Source organism: Muscardinus avellanarius, assembly GCF_963383645.1.
Source record: "Muscardinus avellanarius genome assembly, chromosome: 18".
In the NCBI taxonomy this organism is placed as follows: Eukaryota; Metazoa; Chordata; class Mammalia; order Rodentia; family Gliridae; genus Muscardinus; species Muscardinus avellanarius.
In genome coordinates, this window is record NC_137804.1 from 19,016,276 (window position 1) to 19,042,454 (window position 26,179).

General features: G+C 36.2%; 1 protein-coding gene across 2 annotated transcripts in view; it reads left to right on the top strand.

Moving 5' to 3' along the window:
• Nucleotides 1-26,179, top strand: part of ZNF385D (zinc finger protein 385D) — a gene marked incomplete at both ends in the record, with an annotated part of 986,415 nt that overhangs the window by 867,451 nt on the left and 92,785 nt on the right. For both annotated transcript variants that reach the window (XM_080715614.1, XM_080715615.1), the window contains one exon: nt 17,638-17,800. In XM_080715614.1, coding sequence (XP_080571740.1) covers nt 17,638-17,800 — 163 coding nt within the window. The remainder of the gene's footprint in view (nt 1-17,637; nt 17,801-26,179) is intronic.

Below are 26,179 nucleotides of genomic sequence, written 5' to 3' on the forward strand. Positions count from 1 at the left end.
GATGCCAAATTTCCTAAGGATAGGAAATGAATCTGGGCTCTTTTCTTTTGGTTTTAGTTTTTTTGTTTGTTAATTTTTTGTTTTGTTTTTATTTTTTAACCACTGTAGTCCTGGTATCTAGCTCAGTATTGAGAAATGGCATGGATTGTAATGATACTTGATGCAGGAAAAAATGAACAAAGAAACATGAACTGTTTCTTATTTCTTCTTCTTTGAAAGTACAAAATTTAATATTTAGAAAAAATAGGTAATTTTTCCATGTTAGAAAGTCACAAAACTTGGATTGGACCCCACTTCTTCTAACCATGTGTTTCATTAAATACATCCTTGACCCTGTAACCACCATAGGAAAATACATATTTGAGCAGTTTGAACTGGGACTTTGTTTCCTGTTTTTCAAAAAGACTGGGGGGAAATGTCATATGAATCTGAATTGCAGAGAAAATAAAGTGGGTAATGAAATTAGTTGACAATAAAGTCAACATTTAATTTAAAAACTGAAAACAATAAAATACATTGTCTCATGACAAATATATATATATATATATATATATATATATAATTTATTTTGATAAAATCTGTCATGTCTTTGAAAGAAACCTGCAAAAAACTATAATGTTCAAGAAGAAAGAAAAAGAGACATTGCTAAAACACTACATATATTCCTTTCTATTTCTTTGAACTGTACAATGATAGTGGTATATACTTTAACATAAAGAGACCTCTGAGAAAATTCCTTTTCTCTGTCTCTTCCTCTGTAGCCCTAAGTATCCCATAAAAGTTCTCAGTAACCATCAGAAAAGGGGCCAAATAAGAAGATGAAAGTCAGTTTCCTGCCTCCTTCCACCCCTAGCTCATAGCAGAGCATCTCTCTTTATTCTGTATTATGTAAAGGTACGACTCATTTCTTTGAAAAACCGTTAAGAACAAAACTGTGCCCATAATATTAGGTTGGAAAGATCTAGCCCCTTGACAGGAAGAAATCCAATGGAAGGTAAGTATGCATGTTCACAAATTCAAGTCATTTATCAATCTGTAAATAACTAAATAGGAAATGGGAACTCTTTTCTTTCTGATCTCCTTTTGATTTTCTGTACTTTTCTCTTGGTCTGTTAACACCTCAGCAATTGTTCCCTCTGTGCTTCTCCCAAAGCTGACTTTCGGTTCTTTCCTTTCCTTTAGGTAGAACCAGAGCAGAGACAGGCAACTTAAAGGCCTGCATCCTCTAGGCTCTAGAGAGAGGGCTGAGAGTTCTCAAGTTCTGTATGATGAAATACCAACAGGGTAAATGTGTCTTAATAGTGTCCATAGCCTCATTCATTGTAACTCTTGTAAGTTACCATGCAGACACTCTTAACATAATCTTTTCTACCTTATCTTACTAAGACCACTAATATTTGTCCTCCTGTTAGCATAGCTTGCTACTGAATGGGGACAAGTAGCTGAGGTTTTCTAAACAGCAGGAGTCTGGGAATTAAGCAGAGAAAAAGCTATTCTTTCCACCAAGAGGTTCTGTTGGGATAAAGCGTAAGTCAGTCAAAGATCCAGAGTAGAGACTTTCCCTTCAAATTTAGTCCTTTCTCAAGATACTGAAATTTTGCTTCTTTAGGTTAATTTTTACAAAATGAAAAATAGCATTTGCTGTAATTATTTTTATAGGAAGAAACAAAAAAACTGGGGAATAAGTAAATCTGCTCAAGGTCACACAGTCCATGAGTGGGAAGCCAAAAGTTAACATCAGGTTCTTCCAATACAAACCTGGTTTCAGTAACTTTTAGAACGACTGAATGTCAGCCGGGCCTGGTGGCGCACGCTTGTAATCCCCGCGCTTGGGAGGCTGAGACAGGAGGATCGCGTAGATTCGAAGCCAGCCTCAGCAACTTAGTGAGACCCTGTTTCCAAATAAAATATAAAATGGGTCTGGGAGTATAGCCCGGAAGTTGAAAGCTTCTGGGTTCTACCCCCAGTACCACCAAAAAAAAAAAAAAAAAAAAAGAAAAGAATGACTGAATGTCTATCACTCAGCATAGGTCAGTAGACCTGAAATTGTGATCTTTGGGGCTGTGTTTATAACTTCTTTGTATTCACATACCTATTTCAAAGCAATGACTCAAATTTTACACTTGAAAATAGAAAAAAGAAATGAAAGAGTGTTTACAAAGTAACTTAACCTCCGTAGATAAAACTCATATGATATTGAAAATAACCATGTCTTCATGTCTCCTGAAAGTGATTTTAGAAACAAAAGTAAATTATTATTATTATTATTATTATTATTATTATTATTATTAATTTGCTATAGATGTAAAGGGTTTTCCTAGCAAAAGTAGCACTTATTTTTGATACATATTCTACTAAGATTGTAAGCAGTTTGTCAATCATTTGCTGGTTCTTTAGGAAGTAGCAGGATATTTTTAATTTTGTCAATATCAAGTAGGAGATCAGAATCTGCAGTCCCATTGCATTGTGGCAAGAGATGGCATTAGGTGTTCAGGCAATGCTGAGGAAATCCAATGGTCATATTCCCTCTTGTATTTCAGAAAGAAATTGGGAAACTAGATATCTGAACCATACTTGGGAAATATTGACTTATTAAGAATCATCAAGGAGTTATATTGAAGAATTATTTGAGTTTGTCCATATCTGTGGTCCAATAACTCTTCTTAATAGTATTTTACTATTTTATTCCCAGCTATTGGAAGATGTATTTAAACAGGCCCAAAGTAAGACACTGCATTCTAGATTTTTTTTAAGCCATGGAACTTATGGATTTTCACAGAACTTCCATACTTCATTTTAACAAAAATTAAATAAAATTAAAATTTATATATGTGATTGTACCCATCTGCTCGTTGCCCTCTCTTATCTTGCCTGGGAATTCTTTGATTATATAGTTTTGTAGATAGATGCATTTTTCTAGTTTAATATAATGAAAACACTTTATAAATTAATCAAAAGATATATAGTGATTCTAACAAACAATTTATTTAAACAATTTATTAAATTTTGCTCATGCAATATCCAATATAAGTATTTTGATCCATTGACCCATCTCCTCTAAGTGCCAATTCGGGGACATACGCCCTTTGATCTTGTGCTATTTGTTTCTTTGCTTTTAGAAGGAGGGTGCAGCTATTTTCCCTCAGGTTGAATTTTATTTTTTATTTTGCTGAATATCTTCACTGAAGACAAAGGTATTTGAGAAATTCTTCATGGTACAATGAGCTTTGGAAAGAGACCTGCTTTCAAATATTACCTCTGTGTTGTTTTTCTTGTGAAACCCAGAAAAATTACTTTAACATCATAAAATTGAAGCTGAAGCCAGGGGCATTCTATGTCCAATCTACATCCATGCCAGCCCTATTTTTAATAATTTTTTTATTTGAAACAGGGTTTCACTAAGTTTCTGAGGCTGCTTTGAACTTGTGATCCTCCTGTCTCAGCCTCCCAAGTACTGGGATTACACATATGCATGACCACACCTGGCTCTCTGTGTCTTAAAATGGACACATAATACAATCTAATTTTGAGGAAGACCATATATCTTACATAAAACTGTTTCAGAAGTATATAGAAGAGATTTCTTGATAATATCTAGCAGTCATTATTAGTATTTTATAATTTTAATTAATTATATTAACACTTAAGTTCTGTAGCAAATAGACAATAAACAAGAGAGGCTTAGGGAGCCTGAAAGTTCATGTATTTTTTCTGTACTTTCTGCAGTGAGCTTTCTGATTCTGGCAGTTCTGCTCCATGTATTTTTGGCAATTTAGCAAGTAATGGACATTGCAGACATTGGGAATTGGGAATACTGAAGATGTCAGTTGAGAGCCAATCTTAAAATACTTATCTCTAGAGGAAAGAAAGTCTAATGTTAATATTTCTATGGATAATTAAGATTTGACTCTTAGTCTTTTTTCTAACAATTTATTTTTAAGTAACTGATATATCGTTCTACCAAGTAACCTGAGAATAACTTTTCAATGAATTTTCTAATTTTAGGGGTAGGAGAGAAATTCTCTACTGGAGGTTAAATTACTTATGTCAGATATATAAAGTTAAGGACTTGGTTGGGAGCTATGCCTTCAAATTTTATTTGATTGCTAAATTGTTTAGTTGTAGTATTTTCTTTCCATAAAATAGGCAACCATCATGAGGATATGAACCAAAAAATCTTGTTCACATGGAGAAATTTTGAAAATATTTCAATAAGTAAATATAAGAGACTACGTAACCTAATTTTTGTATTGTCATTCAATTAATTATTATATTGAACACCTCTTATGCACCTCTCTATGAGGAAAATAAATCCCTCAGTGTCTCAAAAATTAATTCTGGCTAATTAGTTCAGAGGCCATTTTCTAATTTTGTTCTTTATTTTGACTTTTAAGATGCCTGTACTATGGATTTAAGGTTAAAATAGTTAAGATGAGCCCGGCGTGGTGGCACATGCTTGTAATCCCAGTCCTTGAAAGGTTGAGACAGGAGGAACACAGGTTCAAATCCATCTTCAGCTACTTAGTGCAGCCTTTCACAACTTAGTGAGAGAGACCCTGTTTCCAAATAAGAAAAAAAATCAGGGTAGGGATTTATCTCAGAGGTAGAATGCCTCTGAGTTCAATCCCCAGTACTACACACACACACACACACACACAAAAAAAAGAAACATAGTTAAGATGGCTCAGTAATGTTACTCAAAGAAATTTTGTGCTTTTATAAAGGACAATTTTATTTCTAGATACTTATAGAAATACATAGAATTAAAAAGATAATAGTGTTCAATTCAGAACGATGAATGCTTCTGGGAGCCACTCCAATTAGCAACTCCATGACCAAGTCTTGCAATCCCTCATCCATTCTAGACCTGTCAAAAATCCATCTTTCCAGTGAGTAGATTAACATTAAACCATCCTATCCTGTATCACAGTCACAGCAATAAATACACATGTTGCAAAGTCTAGTGGACACTTCTGTGTTCTTTTATTTTTTTTTCTCCTCAACTACTTTATGTTTTTAATTTTAAAAAATTTATTTAAAAATTTTGAGGTACTAAGGATGGAACCCAGGGGCATTCTACCTCTGAGCTATACCCTCAGCTCTACTTTTTATTCATAATTTTAAAACAGGGTCTCACTGAGTTGCAAAGGCTCTCACTAAGTAGCCAAGGATGTCCGTGAACCAAGATCCTCCTGTCTCAGCCTCCCAAATGCTGGGATCACAAGCATGTGCCACCACGCCTGGCTATTTGTTTTTAATTTTTTTGTACTGGTGCATTGTAATCAAACATCTAAATGAATACAAAATGGTAGAGGCATACATGCATACATCACTCATTTAGCCCTTCCCCAGTTCCTACCCCATTCCCTCCTACATCACTCCTTCTCATTTTTTGGCTTAGTGAATGACTTTAATATGTTTTTGAATGTACATCACGTACATTATTTTATCTGAATACCTGTAGCTGTCAATAGTGACAAACATTTTCTTCCAGAATTTCTTACCTCTCTTGGCTCCAATGATGCCTGGTCCTTTAGGTTTTTATCTTCATTGATTCCAACTTCTTCATCTCTTTTCCTTACTCTACTTCTGCGACACACTTCTTATATTTTGGAATGCCCAAGGGCAGAAATGTTTGTCAAATATATAAATACTAAGATGAACAGACATAAGAACAAGTAAATAAATCTAGTCATCAACTCAAAGGAATTTCAGGAAATGAAAGGGCAGGAGAAGCAGAGACCTGGTAGAACCCTTCTGCTCAGGAGTTTGCTGGCAGGACAGCCCTGTAAAGGTGAATACACAACTATAAGCAACCATCCTCAAGGACTGGGGGCTCCACAGTTGTTTAAATGAAAGCCAAATTTTAGAATAATTGTACCAACTTCATGCTTGATTTTTCTCTTAGCTCCCATGCAGTTTGAATCACTGAATCATTCTTGAAGTTCTTTTCTTGTCTTAACACATTAAATTAGCTCATTACGGCTGAATATGTAGTGGAAAATAGCATCTGTTTACACTGTAATAATATAAAAATTACTTACCAGTAACAGAATAAAGAGCAATTTGCAAAAGCTAATCATATTTGTGCACTTGTCTGCAAAAAAAGTAAATTGTTAATATATGCCCAAGGGGGAAAATCACTCGCTGGCTTTAGCAGTAGAAGCAGTGGTATTAACAAGCATCATTTAGAAAACTCCTGTATTTAATATTGGAGTGTCCCAAATTATTATGAAATACAGACATTTATTGATTTTGTTCATGTATTTTGACCCTGGAAAATTAAAACGCTTTTATGATCCAGAAAATCAAATATCCTGTATGTTTCTCTCCCGAAGTCATAATTTGAATAATTCTCATTTAGAGAAAAGTTTTGTTTTACATGGTCACTGCTGATCACAAAATACTATTGGGAAAACACATCTAACACAGTCCCATGCTTTGATGCCCCGCCCCAAAGCATTGAATGCACCTTTAAAAAAATTAATGTAGAAACTGAAAGCTATTGGAATATGTTGGAAAAATATAGACAAAAGTCTTAATTGTGGTGTTCTCACTGAGTTGCAGCTTTTGACGTGTTTCTTCACATGCAGGAGGCTGAGGATGTTTCAATTTTATAATCACTAAGACTGGTGGCGCTCCAAAGACTATATTTAAAATATGGTGCCTTGGTGCATTGAATATGTTCAGCTAAAGGGAAAGGGCTCACATATGAGATCTTTCTGATCTCTCCTTTTTTTTTCCTCTCCTGCTTCCCTTTCTCCCAAAGGCTGGTTATAGAAATTAGAGTTCCTTTATCCAATAAAAGTTATGGAAACTGCAGGTGAATAAAGAGTAGAACTCCTTTTTCACTAAAGGCAGCTAGAAAGCCTAGAAAGGTTTTTGCAACATTGCCCAGCCTTTCAGTATAGGAGTGCCCATAAAAAAATTCTCTGATCCAACTTCCCTGACAGATGTAAGGACCTTCATTCCAGAGGGCCATCCTGCCTGATAGCCAGGAGGAAGAAATGTTATATCAGAGGTCAAGAAATAGCTGAACAAACAGGCCCTGCAGAGTCCCCTTCTCAGTCTCTTATTATTAGATCAGTCCTCTTTGTCCAATCAAGCTTCTACATTGATTGTCCATTTCTTAATATTCAAATCTAAGTATAAAAATGACAGTTTTCAGCCAGGCATGGTGGCACATGCCTGCAATTCAAGTACCGGAGAGGCCAAGATAGGAAGTTCACAGTTCAGAGGCCAATCTCAACAACTTGGACTCTCATCAACTTATTTCAAAATAAAAAAAATAAAATAGGGCTGAAACTGAGAGGTAGAATATCCCTGTGTTCAGTCCCCAGTACCCCACCCTCCAAACTGAGTTTTGCCTGGGTCTGTGTATTAATTCTGAAAACTCCTGTATTGTGCAAAACGTTTCCTAAATAAATCTTTGTGCTTCTTTTTCTTTCTCTTGTTAACCTGTCTTTTATTATAGGATCATCAACCATGACTCATATGATGGGTGAGGAAAGTTATCATAGTTTTCCACCCATTCAAGACTTTTAAATGTTATAGGTATAAGGTTTTTAAAAATATAATTTACCAAATAAATCATTTCTTTTGTCATAACAGACAGAGGCAGATGGCATATTCGAAAATAAAATCAGGTGGTATTATATGTTTTTTCTCCTATATTTATCAGGGAAAAAGAGAGGAGTTAATATGCAGTGAATCTATAAATTTTCTTTTTCTAAATGCGAGGATAAAACCTATCCAACTAGCATGCAGTCTTACCTCTGACATGTTAATGATACTCATTAAGATGTTACTCTCTTTTACATCCAGTCAGCCCTTGATTAGTACTCACCCTCTGCCTTCCTGCACTTGACCTGCTCTTTAATAAGGTTCCCATAAAAGGCTAATTCCATCCACTACAATTTTAACTCGGTGAGAACAACCTTCCTGCCAGACTTTGAGGACACCTTAGTGTAGCCTTCTGGAGTTGGACATTACCAATGAATCCCCATCCTCCTGCTCTGTGACATGACTTTTATCATTATGAGTTTAGCCTCATAGAGACCAGACGAAAAAGATCTAATGTTCTATGTGGCAAAGAAAAAAAATGTTTTCTCTCAAATTGGGTGGTGTGAGGTTGAAAAGAGAAGGATTCACTCTGTGGGTTGAAATGTGTGGATCTTGAGCAATTTAAGGAACGGTTATTTACTTATTTTTATTTTTGATACTAGGGGTTGATCTCAGGGGCATTCTACCTCTGAATTATACCTTCAGCCCTATATTTTTTAGAGGCCTAAGTTGCTGAGTTTGGCTGAAAACCTGCAATCCTCCTGTCTCAGCCTCCCAAGTACTAGCATACCAGGTACACACTACCACACCCAGTTGTATGTCTGTTTGTTTTTTAAACCCACATGATGAAGTAGATTTTAGCATGATGAAGAATTCGCAAGCATGCTATCCCATAGAAGTCTTAATTCACTCATTCCCGTGCTGCAGCTGACTGAAGATTGTGTTTCAATGTGTAAACAGGAAAATATCTTTAATTTATCTTCCAAATGGCATTTCTCAGTGACTTCGGTTACCATCTGTTGCTGATTAATTCCCCAATTTAGCTGCAGCCAAAACTTCATCTGTAATCTCCAGACCACATACTAGAGTTACATATGGGCCACAGTAACTGTGCAGTGACTCCTTTGTGAGGAAATGAGCAGCTAGAACAATTGAGCATGGTTGGACGCCACCTCTAGGAATCCAGATTCTTCAGATTAGGTATGGTCTTCGTTGTCCACCCTTTCCCCATACACTCAAAATGCTTAAGAGGACTATTGTAGTGTTTAACACTGACAAGACATCTGGCTCAAATATAAACTATTATTTTATGGTCCCAATGGAGCTCATTAATAATTGCACATTTGAGGGGCAATCTGTGGAATAAGATCATTAAAGGAATGATTAGATAATTCTCAGATTTATTCATTACAGATTAGGAATTCTCCCAAAGTGTAGAGGGAAGCCCTTTTTTTTTCTTTTCTTTTCTTTTCTTTTCTCCTAAGGTGTATAATTTATTTCATCATCATTGTGTTATGATTGAATGAAGTGGTGAAATTTGTTGTGAAAAAGCCCTCTTCCTGATTTTGGGGGGAAAGGACCATGTAGTCTTCTCCAGAAGTGCTTTTCTTTTTTCCTATTTTTATGTGTTTATTTATTTTATATCTTTATTGGTGCTTTGTAATTACACATCTTAATAGATTTGGAACCATCCATTTGTACCTGGACACACTAATTGGGTGTTTCTTTCTTCTACCCCGTGCCCAGTCTTCTCTCTTGGTATACGTCATTGAGGTTGGTAGTGGGACCTTCATTTAGGGACCTGACATTAATGAAACTGTTCCGTCAGCCTCTGTGTCTCCTCCTCACTTCACTCTCTTAGTCCCCTTCTATGATGCAACTGGTCTCTCTCATTTAACTGAAGTCCCTTTTTTCCTATTTTCTCTGTAGCATCACATACAAGAGAAAATGTACATCCCTTAACTTTGTGAGTCTGGCTATCTCTCTTAGCATAGTTCTCTCTGATTCTGTTTTTCTGCAAATGACATGATTTTGTTCTTCCTTAAAGCTGAGTAAAATTTCACTGTGTGTATATACCACATTTTCTTTATCCATTCCTCTGTGGATGCACACCTAAGGTTGGTTCTATAATTTGACTATTGTGAATGTGCCTCTATAAACATAGTTATACATCTATCACGACAATATTCTTACTTTAATTCTTTGATAGACAGATACTAATGAGCGGTATAGTTGGTCCTGAATACTTTTCTTCAACATACACATGGTACACATTATTATGTGGATTTGCAGAGGTTAGTGTTGTCATAATTAATGCCTCCATATTTTAGATCATATTTCATTTTAAAATTTATGAGTAATATTAACAAAAGAATAGCATTTTTCAAGTATTTGAAATTTGCATGTGTATCTAAAAAAATGTGATTCAACCTAAACCATTGTTTTATGGACCCAGTGGATCTCATTAATAATTGATATACAAAGTCATTGTTGGAATCATTCATTGTATTTCCTGGAATTATAAAAATCCTGTTAGTTATTCATTAAAATTTTAAAAAAGTGAAACAATCTCAATATTATTCTTTCCTATATCCCATGCAATAGAGAGCTCCCATAAATAGCACAATTTGTGGTTGATGATAAGCTTCCTTCCAGAGAAAAAAAATAATAGTTTGTATTTGTGCCAGATGTTTTTGCTGCATTAAGTGCTATAAAAATCCCCTGAAGTGTGTTCAACAGATAGGGTGAGGTGCGAGAATTAATTTGAACCCCGTTCACATACAAAATCCATTGAGACACCATATGCAGATTTCCATTTAAAAATCAAAATGTGAAATTAATTCAATGTGAATTTAACAGGCAACTATTTAGAGATGGATAGTAGATCCTAGGGACAGAATGATGAGTATTATTAGGTCTCCATTTCTCTCTGGTGGGATTTGCTGTCCATCAGAGAGAGAGAGAGAGAGAGAGAGAGAGAGAGAGAGAGAGAGAAGAGAGAGAGAGAGAGAGACACGTTTAACTCTTTTATGGCTGTGGTTAAGTGCTATACTGCAGACACACTTAAGGCTAGAAGAGGTTACACGTATACACTACCAGGCGGTAAAGATGCTCCAGGCAGAGGGATCAAGATATGGCAAGGGTTTAAAAATTATTTCTTTTTGTAGTATTTTTTCTTAGAAGAATGAAAGAGCTACAGCTCACTTATCTACACTGAAAGCCATTTCTTTTGCTAGAGAGCAGACCTGGGGACTGGGGAGTAGGGGTGGTAGGAAGAGACTTCTTGGCTATAGGACAATTTTAAGAATTAATTAGAGAGAAGTTTGCATGCCATTCCAGGATATAAAAGTTTTTCTCTCTTACTGATAACAACACCTATGACAACTTGACCCTTGGCCACCACACACTTTATAAATGGTATGTGATCATCATACGCTGGGTGAAGTGTTAAGCTGTGGGCATCATGAAAAGATTCTGTGCAATGGTCGAGTTATTAGACAAAGTAGTTTTTCTGATTTTTCCCAATTCTGTACAGATCTGAGTTTTTAAATTTTTTTAATTTTTGCAATTATATCACTACACTAGAGTTCAAACTCATTTGAGATAGATGGCTTACAAGACAAAAAAAAAAAAAAGACTAAGCAAATTTAGCCTGAGTCAATGTTTCTTTTAGCTGGATTAAATGTTGTGAGCCAGATACCAAAACCTGCTGTTGTCCCTCAAGCAGGGCTCCCTCATCAGTGTCTAAGTCTGCAGCTGCACAGGGACCACATATACAAAGGCAGGGCTTTCTTCCATCAAAGGAACTGGGAAGAAACCTTCAGATTAGCTTCTCTCATTCAAATAAATCATTCACGTTAGGTTCTTGAAAACATTAAATACTTCACGTTTAGGAACCAGGAAGTCTATAGGAGACTTGAGATATAAGTGAACCCATCTGGACTATTTTTCCCAACTCCATAAGTACTTTAGTGACAAAGTGTTTTCTTTGATTATTTTCTTTGCTAAAAAGTAAGAGTTGCTTAATCTGTCTGAGAAAATGTGATGTGCCTCTTCCTTTTCTTTATGTGTAGAATTTTTTCCCCTAGAAGTATATCAAAATGACCCTATTTTTGTGGTGTTGTCTTTTTGGATTTTCTTTCTTTCTTCCTTTACTTTTTTTTTTTGTTGTTGTTCCTGTGGCTGTTACTAGAAAGTCTGTAGCTTCTGTTTTGAAAAGCACAAATGACAGAAACACATTTAAAGTAAAGCATCAGTCCCTTGAGTTCACAAAAAAAGTGCTCTTAATTGAATCGCTTTTTTCACTTTAGGATACGATGCAAGTAAATTTTTATTTTTATTTTTAATGTAGTCTGCTGCATACATTTAACTATATAATCACAAGATGAAAGAAACTATTAAAATTCTGAATGGAACATGTAATTAAGGAATAAAAACATCTATAAGATGTAGAGAATCCAACTGTCCTATCTTTAAATTTCTTCCTCAAACGTTTGTTAAATGGACTACAGAGAATGCAAACTCTTAGCCTACTAGAATGAGTTTTGTTTGCTGGTCAAGGGCTTCCCTCATAAAAGAGGGATGTAAGGAAGAAACCTAGACACTGCTAACATTAAATCAGTTTATTACAGATAAAATAATAATAGTGGCAGACTTCATGTTGCAACAATAATGACTTGCAGAAAAAAGGTAAAGCCAGGAAAGAGAAAATCATAGAATTTGGCAGTCACATATTGGCTTTGGAATTGGAAGTTTTCCACAGTTAATTGGCTCTTTTGAGTTATTCTCTCTTGGATAGAAGTTCTCTAGTTACTTATGTTTGTATTATTTTTTGTTCATTTTTAAGTTTTGTTCTAAAGAAAATGCATATTGAATACATGTATATATGTAAATGTTTAATCTTTAAATGATTATACATTAACCTCTAAAAACCTGGACTTTGGCTATGTAGAGGAAAGGGGGGCTTTTTCTCTCTACTCTGAAGGTTTGAACACTTGACATTATCGACAATAGACAGACTAATAGGCGGAAAAGCATACAGATTTATTAAGTGCATGACAGACACACAAAATCTGAGACTTTCTAAGCTAAAGTGGAATGGAGGCTAGGGTTTCTGGGAGGGGCTGAGGAAAGGTGATTGGAGGATGATGGGAGTTGATGTATGCTAAAGGAAGACTACCTGATCATTCAGATAAAGATTCTCAGGTTGTAGCCCTCAGAAAAGGAGGTATTAGATTATCTTAAAAACTAAGGTTTTTGAAAAAATAAGTCCATAGGCCTTTAATCTCTTTTCCTGTGATAAGAGTTAATATTCTTTGGTTGGTGGAATTCCAGTGAAGGAGTTCATGGCAGCTGCATTGCATAATAGGAACTGCCTTTTGTCGGGTGAGGAAAATTCATAGAAATTCTCTCCCTGTGCTTTGAGAGAGAAAGAAAGCGTGAGCCAGGGTACAGGAGAAGGTCAGAGAGACCTTGGTTCCGAGAATGCATCTTGAGTTTAAACTACTTAGCATGCCAAAATACCATACTTTGAGGTATTGCTTTCTAAGCCCTAGGGGCTAACTATACAAAAAAAATGACCATGTTTGGAGAAAATGTTCATATATGTAAGATACTTAGTTTGGGACCAGAGAGCTTCTCAAACACCCATTTCTAAGCCCTTCCACATAGATTTTGATTCATAAATCTAGAAGAGACATTTAGAATTTGTATCTTTAACCATCTCCCAAACCAATAATATGAAGATAAAGCTGTTGGTGTTGAGCCCATACTTTGGGAACTAATGCCATATAAGAATGTTAAATGACACCAAATCCTATGAGTATGATGTCAATCATTTTATTTTAATAAACATTTTATATGTGATAAAATGGTATGGTACTTAAAACTAACAATGACCACCTGTTGTTTTCGAATCACAGGCATTCAAGAAAATTTATTGCAACCAGATATATATGCTGTCAAAGAAATATCTTAGTTTTTTTTCAAAGCCTATTAAATGACATGATATAAAAGATAAATACAGCAACACTCTACAAGGTATTGGTGCTAATGGTATAAAGTAATACCCAGACATAAAATTTCCAGTGAACTTTACTGTGCATTAATAGTTTATAAAGGCCCCCATTACTTAGACAAGCAAAACAAATCTGTGTATGTGTGTTTCCCAATGATAAAACTTCTCTCTCAGAGGCTACTCATTTAAGAATTTACTTGAAAACTTTAGTTGCCTTTATACAAAGACCATTTTGACACATGAAAGATAAAATTTGAAGATTGAAAAGTCCAACTTGCTATGGATAAGTAGGATGTGTCAGTGACGTTGAAAATGGTATTGTTCTGCTCTGCAGGAATGTGTGTGCCCAGCTCTAATGTCAGCACCTGCCTTCGGGATGGCACTTGCTAGATTCCATGGTGCCATGTGCTATTTTAAGATTAGTACACTGACTTTTTTATGACACAATGCGCTCATGCTCCATTTATTACTTAGAAAGTTATTACAGCCTGGTTTATACTGTTTCAGCCACTTCTATATACTTTTAATTTTAATTTTAAAACACAGAATTATGAGATGCAATATAATGTGAGCATACTTATTTATTTAACCTTGAAATCATCTTTTAAAATGACCATTTGGCTGCATGGCTGTATCTTGATGGTCCCGGGTTTCTTGGAATACCTTGGCACAGAGACTCACTAATAAATAATCAGAAACAATCTCAAGGGAGCATGAATGCTGGAGTATGGGGTGACCACCCTGCACCTCTGTGCCCAATAGAGAAGCAGAGGAGGTCCCAAGACACATCTCTGGTCACCTGCTGCTTTAATAAACTCTCCCAGCAGAATTTCTACCAAAGCGTCACCTTTGTCTGCAGTCACAGGAAAATTAGATGTGCCCTTAACAATCTATCCAATCAAATCAAGTAGACTGAAGAGATGAGGAGAGCTGGCTAGGTTTTCCTCCTTCACACCTGGGCTACACCTGCACACACCTCATAAGAGTCGAAGTGAACCTATGGGATATGCCGTTCAGTAAATCTAGATTAGAAAAATGTGTGCTAGGATAAAGTAAGAGCAGTTCAAAAATTCTCTAGTTATTAAATAAAAATCAATATAGAATTGCTAAGGGATTTAGAATAAAGGGCTATCTATTGACATGAGATTTAAACTTTTTATACCAACCTCTGTCCTCAAAACCAACCGGTCCTACACAACCACAAACAGTGGTCTACTTTGTGTCTATAATCTCACTCTAATTTCACAATCTCCCCTAAATTCTACATGTTCTTATTTCTGTAGCACTTTAGGAATTCCCATCATTTTATATATTTACTTATTTTTAATTAAGAGGGGAGCATTAGTCATCCTTTTTCTAAAAATCAGAATGTTTTAAATTAAGCTAATTATCAATGTACTCTGAGACTATCATTTTATGGGCAAAAGAGTGTGAGTATTTTGTTTTTGCTTGTTTGTTTGTATGGGACTTCAGGATTTTGGGTGTCTCTGCTGTGAGCCCACCAGCTCTTTGTTTTTGTGTCCCCTGCCCATCACCATGAGTCCCTGGGCCATTGTCCTTCCTGGGAGACATGGTCCAGCTGTGCCTATGCAGGGAAGGGGTTTGTTTATCTGAAGAGTTTCCTTGTTCCGTTTGTTGTGGGAGTTCTTTGGAGTAAGTTTAATTTTTAAAAAAGTTTAATTTCACAAGAATGACATTTGTCTGGCCTCATCCAATTTGAAATGTCTGAGAATGTAAATTTGCTAGGAAATTTTAACATTTATATTTTGGAGTTATAAGTAGAGATAGCACTATTCATCAAAACCTAATCCTTTATTGTATTTGATTTTTTTAAAAATTCACTTTTGTCATCAGGGTAGCAGGTACTGGAACAGAGAAGAAAGCAACTTTTTTTTTTTTTTTTTTTTTTTTTTTTTGCGGGTCTGCAGATGGAACCAAGGGGAATTCGACCTCTGAGCTATACTACCCACCCTATTTTTTATTCATAAGTTTGAAACAGGGTCTCAGTGAGTTGCAAAGGGCCTCACTAAATAGCTGAGGCTGTCCGTGAACTGCGATCCTCTGGTCTCAGTCTCCCACAGGCGGGGATTACAAACCTGGCCCACTATTCCTGGCTAGAAACTTTTTTTTAAGTTAAATGACATAAGCAGTTTCCTAAAAAATGACCAACTATCTTGAATATAACATACTCCCCAACGATAGGGCTATAGGACTTGATTTATTAAAAGGAGAACTAAGAAAGGAAAAAGAAAAAAGGACATAATTTTCTTTATCAGAGTGGTTTCTCCCATGTGGAATCAAGCCAAATTACTCCATAACTGGATTCTCAATTAACTATAGCATGTCTTAACTCCCAATCTGGGCTCACACTATGTCTTTTTTGGTGTTATGTGTTGTCGGAAAACTTGTAACTGATGCATGAGTGTGCTCTCTGTTCAGACTCTTGCTAATATATAATTCCCTTGTCCAGTGTTCTTTCAATAAGGTACCTGATCCTTTGAGAATAGCTTATTGGAATGATGCAAATGAAGGCGTGGACCATTTATTTTTTAAAAGATATTGCATTGTAGTTCCCTACCCACTGAAGTTGTAATGATGAAAAGAATAATGCAATTATCATTTATTCTTTTTTATAAAATGCAGCATTGAGCTTAAAAGAAGCAATGGGAGGCAATGGGTGATCTAACAGAATTAGTCCTTTGCTGAGATTATTTTTTGGGGAGAAAACTTTTTTTTAATATGTTTTGACATGAAAAACTCTTCTATCTAAGTACCGCACTGCCCACTCACATTTCACTACCACCTTGACCCCTGTATCTTAAAAGTCTTTGTTTTCCTGAATAAATAAACATCATTGATTTTATATATATATATATATATATATATATATATATATAATATATATATGTTTCTTTAAAGATGATTTTCTCTCTCAATTAATGTATCTGTCTAGTATAACCCTCCAAAAAGTATTAAGATAATACAAACTTGGAAAATGTGTATCATTGTTTAAAATAACAAAAAAATCTCCACAGGCTCAGGGGATAAGAATTATGCTGGCTCCTGTACTTCCTTTAAGTGCATTGGAGCCTCCTGATTGGACTGTGACATGAAAGATCCATGTGTTTAACAAGTGATGCTATGTCGGATCTGTCCTGCTATCACTTGTAGGAAGCAGGGAGAAAGGAACAATAAAAATATTGCCCAGCTCCCCTGTGACTGCCTATCTTGAGGCATTAGATTTGCATCTGAGCTTTCCAGCTTCAGCCTCAGTTTCCCTTGTTACATGTGAACCATTCTTGTAGACACCTGTTGGGGACACCTGTTAATTTCCTTCTTCCCTTCCTTCCTTCCTTCCTTCCTTCCCTTCCCTTCCTTCCCTTCCTTTTTCTCTTTCCTTTTTTTTTTTTTGTGGTAGTAAGGGTTGATCCCAGGAACATGCTATCTCTGAGCCACACCCCCAGTCATATTTTTTTTATTCTTTGTTTTGAAACAGAGTCCTGCTAGTTTGCTGAGAGTCTCAATAAACTACAGAGGCTATCCTTGAACCGCAATCAATCTTCCTGCCTCCTCCTCCCCAGTACTGGAATTACAGGCATGTGCCACCATGCCCATCTTGGGAAGGCGCTGCCTTAGTAAGACATTGTAGAGAGAGAAAATGTATTTTCCAAGCCAGGAGGATGAGAGCCACACTTTTCTAGGGATTTTGTTATTCCTTGGGACCCCACTCTCCTCCCTGGTGGAACAAAGGCAAAACAGGTATAAGTCCTTAATTTCTCTCCCACTTCACAAAGCAAATACTCTTGATGCATTAGTACTCAGCTGCGTTTCTCTTCAGAGAACCGAAGGTATATTTCTTCCTTCTGAACCTAGGTTTTAGAATTTGCTTCCCATTGCCTTCCAGCATCATTCTCAGTAGAACCCCAACTGTTTGGCCAGGACCAGGATTAGCTTGAACGGTACCTGTTATTGAAAGGGCATCTGTATTTGCAGTAATACAGAGAATGCCAATTTAGAAATGAGCCTGATTGCATGGTTCATTTTGTTCTCCTTTGTAGAGCCAGGCTGCGGCCCACTACAAAGGCACGAAACATGCCAAGAAGCTCAAAGCACTGGAGGCCATGAAAAATAAGCAGAAATCTGTAACAGCCAAGGACTGCGCAAAGACTACCTTCACCTCCATCACTACCAATACCATCAATACCAGCTCTGACAAAACAGGTTAAGCGATGATCTTTGTTGTTGTTGATGTTGTTGCTGTTGTCTGTGTTGTTTTTTTTGGGTTCCCGCCCTTGTCTAATTCCATGTCTGTTATTTTATATGCCTGTCACATCGATTCACGTCTGAATCATCTTTCTGTGTAGTGATAATTATTTCTTTCTATTTTTCTGGTACCCTTAAGATAAGCCTTAGTTTTATTTCACATATTGCATTTTCAAAGAATCCTATGACTGTGTGTATAGAGGAAACTACTAGTGGTCAACACAGTGAAAGCCATGTCCCCAGTAATGTGGAGAAGCGAACCCCTTTCAGTGTCTTTCCTTAGCATCCTGTATGCGGTACCTGAGCTTATAACTACATGGCAGTTTTGATTTAACTGTGAGAACAGCAAAGTTCACCAAATGAATCCAGAAGGCCTGAACAAAAGCATTATTTCTGAGAGGCTTTCTTCCCATAAATTCCAAACATTGCATTGTTTTAAGTGGGAGCTGTGTGATTCTGGGCTCCGTTATGGCTGAGTAACCGTCCCTCTGCATATACAGGTAAGTGTTATTGATACCAATTATTCTTTTTAACAGTCTTCATGGGGAACAATAGCCTCTGAATGGCCTCTGGAGATTGCTCCTGTCAATGACCAGTTTATTCACAGCAGAGAAAGTCATTGGGGTTTCCCTAAGCTGGTGTTTCAAAGTATAAGGCCTCTGGTCCTCATACTTTACATAAAAGGAAGTCCTGCATGACACATGGTAGAACCTTTAACAAATCACTTTCTAGAACACACTGGCTAATACAGGTTGGTTGTTATCTAGTCTATACAAATGGTAATGGAGAGGAAAAAGAATGTTCAGGTCCTGTTGGTAGTATCTTAACTAGAAGAGAATCTTTTAGCCCAAACTGATGAAAATATAGAATGCTAAACAATGAATAATAGAACAGATTAAAACACCTTTATTACACATGCTTCATCCACTGAACACATGTAAGCTCTTTCAAGGATCTGAAATTATTCCTATTCCTAAGTCAATCTAAAAGGGGTAATGATACTCTCCTCAAATTCCCATAGCACACTGAGTGTCTTTTACCTGAATCTGTTGGCAGATTCATCGTGCCTCATCTCCGAGGACCCTATCTGCTCCCTGAGGCTGAATGTACCTGTCACCTCTGTGTCCTGAAACCTGGTCTGATATGTTGAAGGCCCTGCATAAAATATTTACTTTCTTTCTTTCTTTTTTATTTGTGGTACTGGGAACTGAACCCAGGATCATTCTAACTTGGAACTACATGTGCAGCTTTATTTTATTTTTTATTTTTGAAACAGCATCTGACTAAATTGTGTAGGGTCTCACTAACTTGCTGAGGGTGGCCATGAACCTGTGATCCATCTTTCTTAGCCTCCCAATACTGGGATTATAGGTATGCGTCACCATGCCCAACTGTGTAAAATGTCTCTTAAGTGACTGAATCTTCTTTTACCCCTTTGGTTCTCAGATATGTCCAAGTTTGTGCCATCGCACTCTGCGAGGGGGAGAAGGGAATGGTTATCATATTCACCTGTTCGATACCCAGAACAAGAGTTGGATTATACCATTTTATTATTTAGATGGAAATTTACTGAGAAAAAAGTTTGCCTTTTGCTAATAGTTGGAGGTTGAGTGCTTTATTTTGGTGGCTATGGGAAATGAGTGGTAATGAATCAGATGGGTGTAATTTCTCCTTCCAGATTTTGGGGCACAAAGCTACTCTTGCCATACAGAAACAGAGATAGTTTTCTAATGCTAAGGAGTTAAGAGAAAGGGAGGACAAAGAGATGAGTTGGTTTTGAAGGATTAATGTATAATTTTTGCCTGAACAAACCCTATAATTTTTTGAATTCTATACTTTTTAAAATTAATAACAGATGTTTGATTAACACAAATCTTTCTTAAAATGAAAAAGCTCTTATTAAAGATAAAATCATTCAAAAATGTATATTTTCATGGTAGGTAGAGCTGCTATCTTAGGTTAAGTAAGTACCGCCTATATCTAGCCTCTGTTATAGACATGAGCTGTGAGCATCGTGGCTCAAAGACTAGAAAGTGAAAGGTGGCAGCCCTCAAGGCTCCGTTCTTTTAAAAATTGAATGAGAACAAATTTTGAATTGGGTTATAGAAGAGACTACATAAAATAAGAATGTCAGAATGAACCTAACAGTGGAAAGGGTATTGGAGTGGTGAAACAGCCTTCCAACCTGGAGCTAGGGAAAATTCCAGAAGAGCAGGAGGAATATAGGACGGTCTATAAAGTTATTGCAGATGTCCTAAAGGCAAAGGAAGAAAGTGTTGGACATCATTGCTGTTTTACTAATTTATGGATATAAAGATGGGATACATAGGAGAAAATCATGTAAGATGAGACCCCCTAAAGATTCCAGCATATTTATCATATATTCTAGCCCAAATTCTGTCTTTAGACTTGAATTCCCACAAAACTCTCTATGCGAATGATATATGGAGCCAAAAAAAACTCCATCCATTTCATAGGTTCTTATCCCATTTGTATTACAACATAGGACCTGAGCTGACAAATGTGAGGTTTCCTAAAATGGTCACTTGTCTTTTACATTTCTGCCTGCTTCTCAGACTGATTAGGAGTGCAACCTCAAAATCCAAATGAGTGTCTGAACTAGTTTTCCAGGACTGTTAAATACTTGGCAGAAGGAGAGGGAGATAAAGCTCTGGAATCAAAGATCATGCATTTGTTAGTAATGCAAAATTATAACTTTTCTGCCTAATGAACAAGGATATTTTGTGATTTATGAACTTATACATACGTAAAACATAGAGATATAATAAATCACATTTTACTGAGTTCACCACATTACCTACATAAAATAATCCATTGCTAAGAAAAAAAACTATCCAAATTATATAAAAAAGTAGACTAATTGCTTTAAGAAATGTTAAGCATGCAGTGCTTTGGTAGATGAGAACACTCAGAGTTGAAAATATAGTGAAAAGCGCAAGAAATGATGTGGACTTGAATTAGAAAGTTGATTTGGGCATTTTTTCTAAAATATAAAAAAATAGGATACTCCCCCTCAAACAATCTTTGATGACAAAGTTACTTGATAAAAAGATAATTTTGACAATTATTTCACCTTAACTCTCTCAGTCATTCATTTCTTATTTCTATAAATAGTAGAGGCTTAATTGCTGCCTCTACAATTAAGGAAAATAAATATGTCTACGTGACCTATAGGTTACCTCCAACTCATTAACTTTTTGATCTTGTGTTTTGGATTTTGTTCATTTTCACTTTTTTTAAAATTAGTCTGGTACTAGTAAACATATGCTAGTATTCAGTGATCAATCACCAGCTGCTCTTAGGAAGCCTAGTGTATTGCTAGGCATGGTGACACATGCCTATAATCTCAGTACATTGTGGGCAGAGACAGGAGTGTTGAAGGTTCCAGGCCAGTCTCAGCAACTTAGGCCCTCAGAAACTTAGCAAGACATTGTTTCAAGATAAAAATAAAACAGGACCAGGTTGTAGTTTGGAGAGAGAATGCCTCTGGGTTTAATCGCCAGTATCCAAAAAAGAAAAAAAAAAAGAAAGCAAAGAAAAAAAAGCCTAGTGTGTCTATCACTAGGTAAGGAGATACTCCTAAACATTAAAGCCTATTTTAATTTTTTGATCTAAGAGGAAGGGTTATGTTGCTGAATTAACTCCCAAAATATTTATAGGCAAAAGTTATTTTTTTAAATTAAATATGAAAAATAGTTTGTATATAAAGTGGTCATTATTCCTTATAAAATAGTACATATAAAAGCATTTCCCAAAGTAATCATAATTATTATCTCAGCTAGCCAGATTTCTTTAAAAAATACAAGTGTTTTAATGAAGAAAAAGAGATGACAGAAATCAAGAAAATATGGTCAAAATAGTTTGGCAAATGTTATGGAAATAGCAGAGTTATTTGTTTTCTTCTTTATGAAATGGCAAATTCAGAATTGTCTGATTATGTTCTGTGTAAAAACATCATCACCTGATCTTTATTTACTTCTGAATTTTGAGAAATCTTATTCATTCCCATGTGTTACCAGTCAGATTAAGGTAGATTATATGATAGTAATAAACCCCCAAATCCAAATAGTTTTAGAAAAAATAATTATTTTTTACTGACATTCCATATCAGCTGTGTTTTGTCTTTCCAAGTGAGTTTATACCAGGGAAAGGCTACAGAAACAGTCACTCGCTGGACACTGCCAATTCTGTGAAGGAGAGAAAAAGAGGTTGATGGATAAACAGGCTCTTACAGCCAATTTTTAGTGGAAGTAATGCATACCATTCCTTTCGATTTCCATTGGAAAAACACATGGCTAAGCCTGATCACCATGGGGCAGGGAGAAATTCTCTTTCATGGAGGAGAAGTAGATACTGGTTGTACCCGTGTTGGGAATGGCCTAGGAAGATTTGAGAAAGTTCTGATTATTAGTAAATATATTTCAAAAATTGGGTGAGGGGCAGATCTGTGAATGGACTTGGTTTCTGCCAAGAAGCAGGCAACAATTCCAATGTAAATTAACCTAGCTAAAGGTAATCAACAAGTCTATAGGAGAGGGGAACTAGGGCTTCCTCATCCTCATTCTAAAGACAGGTTTACATAATTTGATAATCTAGCTAGGATGGGAGGAGGGGGTCGACCTCTGTGAAAGGAGAAAAATGAGCGTAAACTCAGCTCCGCAGGAAAAGTACAGGGAGGAGCTTTACAGGGACTTTTTACTATGTCAGAATTACTTAAAACAAGATGGAGGATGTCTTGTATATAAAAAGTCTGTTCTATGTTTTGTACTTGGGTGATTTCATTTGAAGGACCCCCTTGGGTAACATGAAGCTGTAACTATCCTTTGTATTTCTATCTTTTTAATAAACTCCTTTAAATCTTTAGCAAGAGTCCGAGCTATTGCATATCTCTCCTTAGCTCAGGACAAGAACCCGCGGTTTTCGTGTTATTTTGGTTTGTGGGGAATTATTCCCAGGGGTCTAACAAAGGTCCCTGGGGACAGTTTCCCAAACCATAACAGTCCAAAAACCGTAACACTGGTGACAGACACACAAAGTTCCCTCAAGACTTATTCTCTGACTGTGTGCAGATGGCTCCACTTTCTCTAGCCTCATCCTTCTCCTAAATCCAGACCTGTTTTTCCATCCATGGACTGCTGGTCACCTACTGGAACAGTTTGCCAGCACCAGTATTTAACAGGCTTTAAAAAATGGTCCTCATCTTGACAATGGTTCCTAACTCTTTTTGTACCTTATCTTTCTTAGTTTTTAGTCCCCTACTCGCACAGATTTGCGAGCTTCTGGCAGTTTTTGTGTCTTGTCTGTCTCTTAATCCCCACATCTAAATAGTCACCAAATTCATTTCTCCTTCCCATTCTTGAAATGAGACAATGTCTTTCCACACTTTGGTGCATTGTTACCATACCCTGGCCTTTGAGATCTGTGTCTTGTCTATCCAGTTGCCTTAGCCTCTAACATGTCCAAGAGCTTCCTCTCTTATGTTCTGACACAAACTATATTATTCATTCTATTGTCCATTTATGCTGTACAATGCATGGATTTCTTGTCTTACCTATTTAGAAACTTTCAGTGTGATTTATTCTGCATATGTGGCCATCCATGATCTGATCACAGGTGCCCTTCCAAACTTCTCTTCCACTAATCACCTGCAGTGTTTACCCCAAAGGCACATTTTGTTTCCCCATCCTTTGTTCTTAGTCAATTCTTTTAAATTTCTGTTTTTGGTGGTACTAGGGTTCCTGGAAACCTTTCTACCTCCGGGATACACTCCCACACCTATATTTTTATACTTTTTATTTGGAAACAGGGTCTCTTAAGCCAGTGAGGCTGGCTTCGAACCAGTGCGATCCTCCTGTCTCCGCCTCCCAACCGCTGGTATTATAAGCGTGCGCCACCACGCCTGCCCTTACATCTCTGTTTTTAAAGGCAATCACTTTTCTTTTCTCCTTCTTGCCCATGAAGTCCCATAAGAGTACATTCTTTTCAAACTACTTTGTAATATTCTTCTTGCAATATAACTTTTATATGTCTTTGCCTTCTCCCATGGCTAGATGGCACACCCGTAGGGAAAACACATTTGATTGTTTTTAGTGCTTTCTTTACAGAGTATATTTTTATTAAATATAATAAGCATAGAGTTTTAAAACTTCATGCAATTAATTCTGTTTTATTCTCTTCAACTAAAGCATAGTAAAACTTTACGTGTGTGTGTGTGTGTGTGTGTGTGTGTGTGTGTGTGTGTGTATGTTGATGCTTCTATAACAGAATAGGGGTTCCCATTAATTCAAGGGATTTTGTGATATTGGTCATTACATTTCTGAGTTGCAAGTTTTAGTAAAAAGATTATTAAGTATAACTCTTAAAGAATATATATATTTTTAGGTTCTCTAGGTGCAGAGGTAAGAACACTTGACATTTCTAATGGCCCTTCAGTGACTATCAGTCAAAAGTTAATTAGCCTATTGAGTATATGGATTTACCTTAGTCATCTAATTGGTCTGAGATCATCCCTAGTTTTATTATGTAATTTTCTTTATCAAATCTCAGAGAGTTGCAAATATATTCATCAGATAATGCTACTAAATTGCAATTTAAATTTGCACTTTTCACTCTCATGACTCAGTTATTTTGCATTCATTATTTTCCTGTCACTTTTATTTTAAAACCTAAAATTGTAATCCAGGGATGTTGTATTCATTAAACTTAAAAGTGCCGAGAGTAAAATAATTTTGAATCTACTGTTGAGAAGGTTCATGAATGCAAAGAAACCTTTGTTTGCACTGGATTAATAATCAGCTCTAAGCATTTGAAATTACAAAATTTATTCAGGGACTTTGGGTGATAAAGAGACTTTTCCTATGATAAAATTATGGACACAGAATAGAAGTAAATGCATCAGAACACAAAGCCATATATCTGAGATTGTTTTCTTTTCTGCATTTTACCTTCCTAAACCAGCTATTTAATAGGTATAGGTCTAGTGCCGTACAAACTAGGTGTACACAGGTTTTTTGTTTGTTGGTTGCTTGTTTGGTTTTAGATTTTTTTTTTTTCTTTTCATTTGGGGAGAAGCTGAAAGATGACAATGGTTAACTAGTGATAAAGGTGGTAGAAGAATACTTTATAAAGAGAAACCAACCTCAATGTCCATTTAGAAAACAGTTTCAATGAAGGACAACTGTGAATTAGCTTTTGTTTCCATTTTAATAAGAAAAGTGAAAAGAGCTTGCCTTACTTGATTTTGGCTTCAAACATTTGAAAATACTGAATATAATGGCAAAATGCAAGCTGGGCTTGACTTCAGAAAGCCACGAATCTCTTACATATGCATATATATTTATATTTCTGCTATTGCTAGTGGACCTTTAGGCTGAAGGCTCCAGCTCTGGAATTCCCAACAGACAAGGTTCTGCCACCTGTATCATGATGCCAATTTATAGATAGGAGCTTTAATCAGCATAACTACACTGGAAAGACAAAGATTCCTAGTCTTGTCTTCAGAGGTACTTACAGGAGATTTGGGTTTACACGAAAGACAAATTGGAGCCTTGGGCAAGAAGTATACATGGTTAAATATCTTAATTAAACAAGTCTTGTTCAGACAGTCCTGGTCTGGTCAATTCATCTTGCAAGTGGTTCTATAAGGTGGCTCCATGGAGAAGTTGCCACTTGAGAGGGTAGTCAGGTTCCCATGAGATGATTTCTCCTGCTGAGGGGTCAGACTCAGTCCCTGTCATGGGGCAATTGCTTTCCTTGCAGGGGGCAGTCTGATCATGAGGTGATCTGCGTGCAAGGCCCACTGTTCTGGGCAGTTTTAGGGCAGTGACTAGTGATTTCTAGCTGCTGTTCTGGGAGTCCAGAACAGGATGCTATAAAACTTGAAAGGACATTGATTATGATGACAAAATTCTTTAGTTTCTCTTATCTTGATGTCTTCAGTCCTGACATGTGAGCGGTTAAATTCAGACCAATCAACCTCATATAACCAAAGGTTTTTTAAACAGATACTCTTTCAGTGATCAGCATGCTTATATGCAGAGATGAACAGAAATCTGGCCCTAAGTTTTAAGTTTATTACTTTAAACCAAAATTTTAATTTGATAATAAAGAAGACAGATAAAGATGAAAGCAAAGATGTCAAGCTTTGATCTTTCTTTAATTAACCATCAACGATCTTTAGGCCCAAGTGAAGAATTGGTGCGTTTTAGCAAAAGCAGTTTTTAAATTCCTGTTACAATATGACATGTTAAATACCCGGTATAGATACAAATATTATGCATGCATAGTTATTAATATGAATGAGTCTGTCTTTAATAC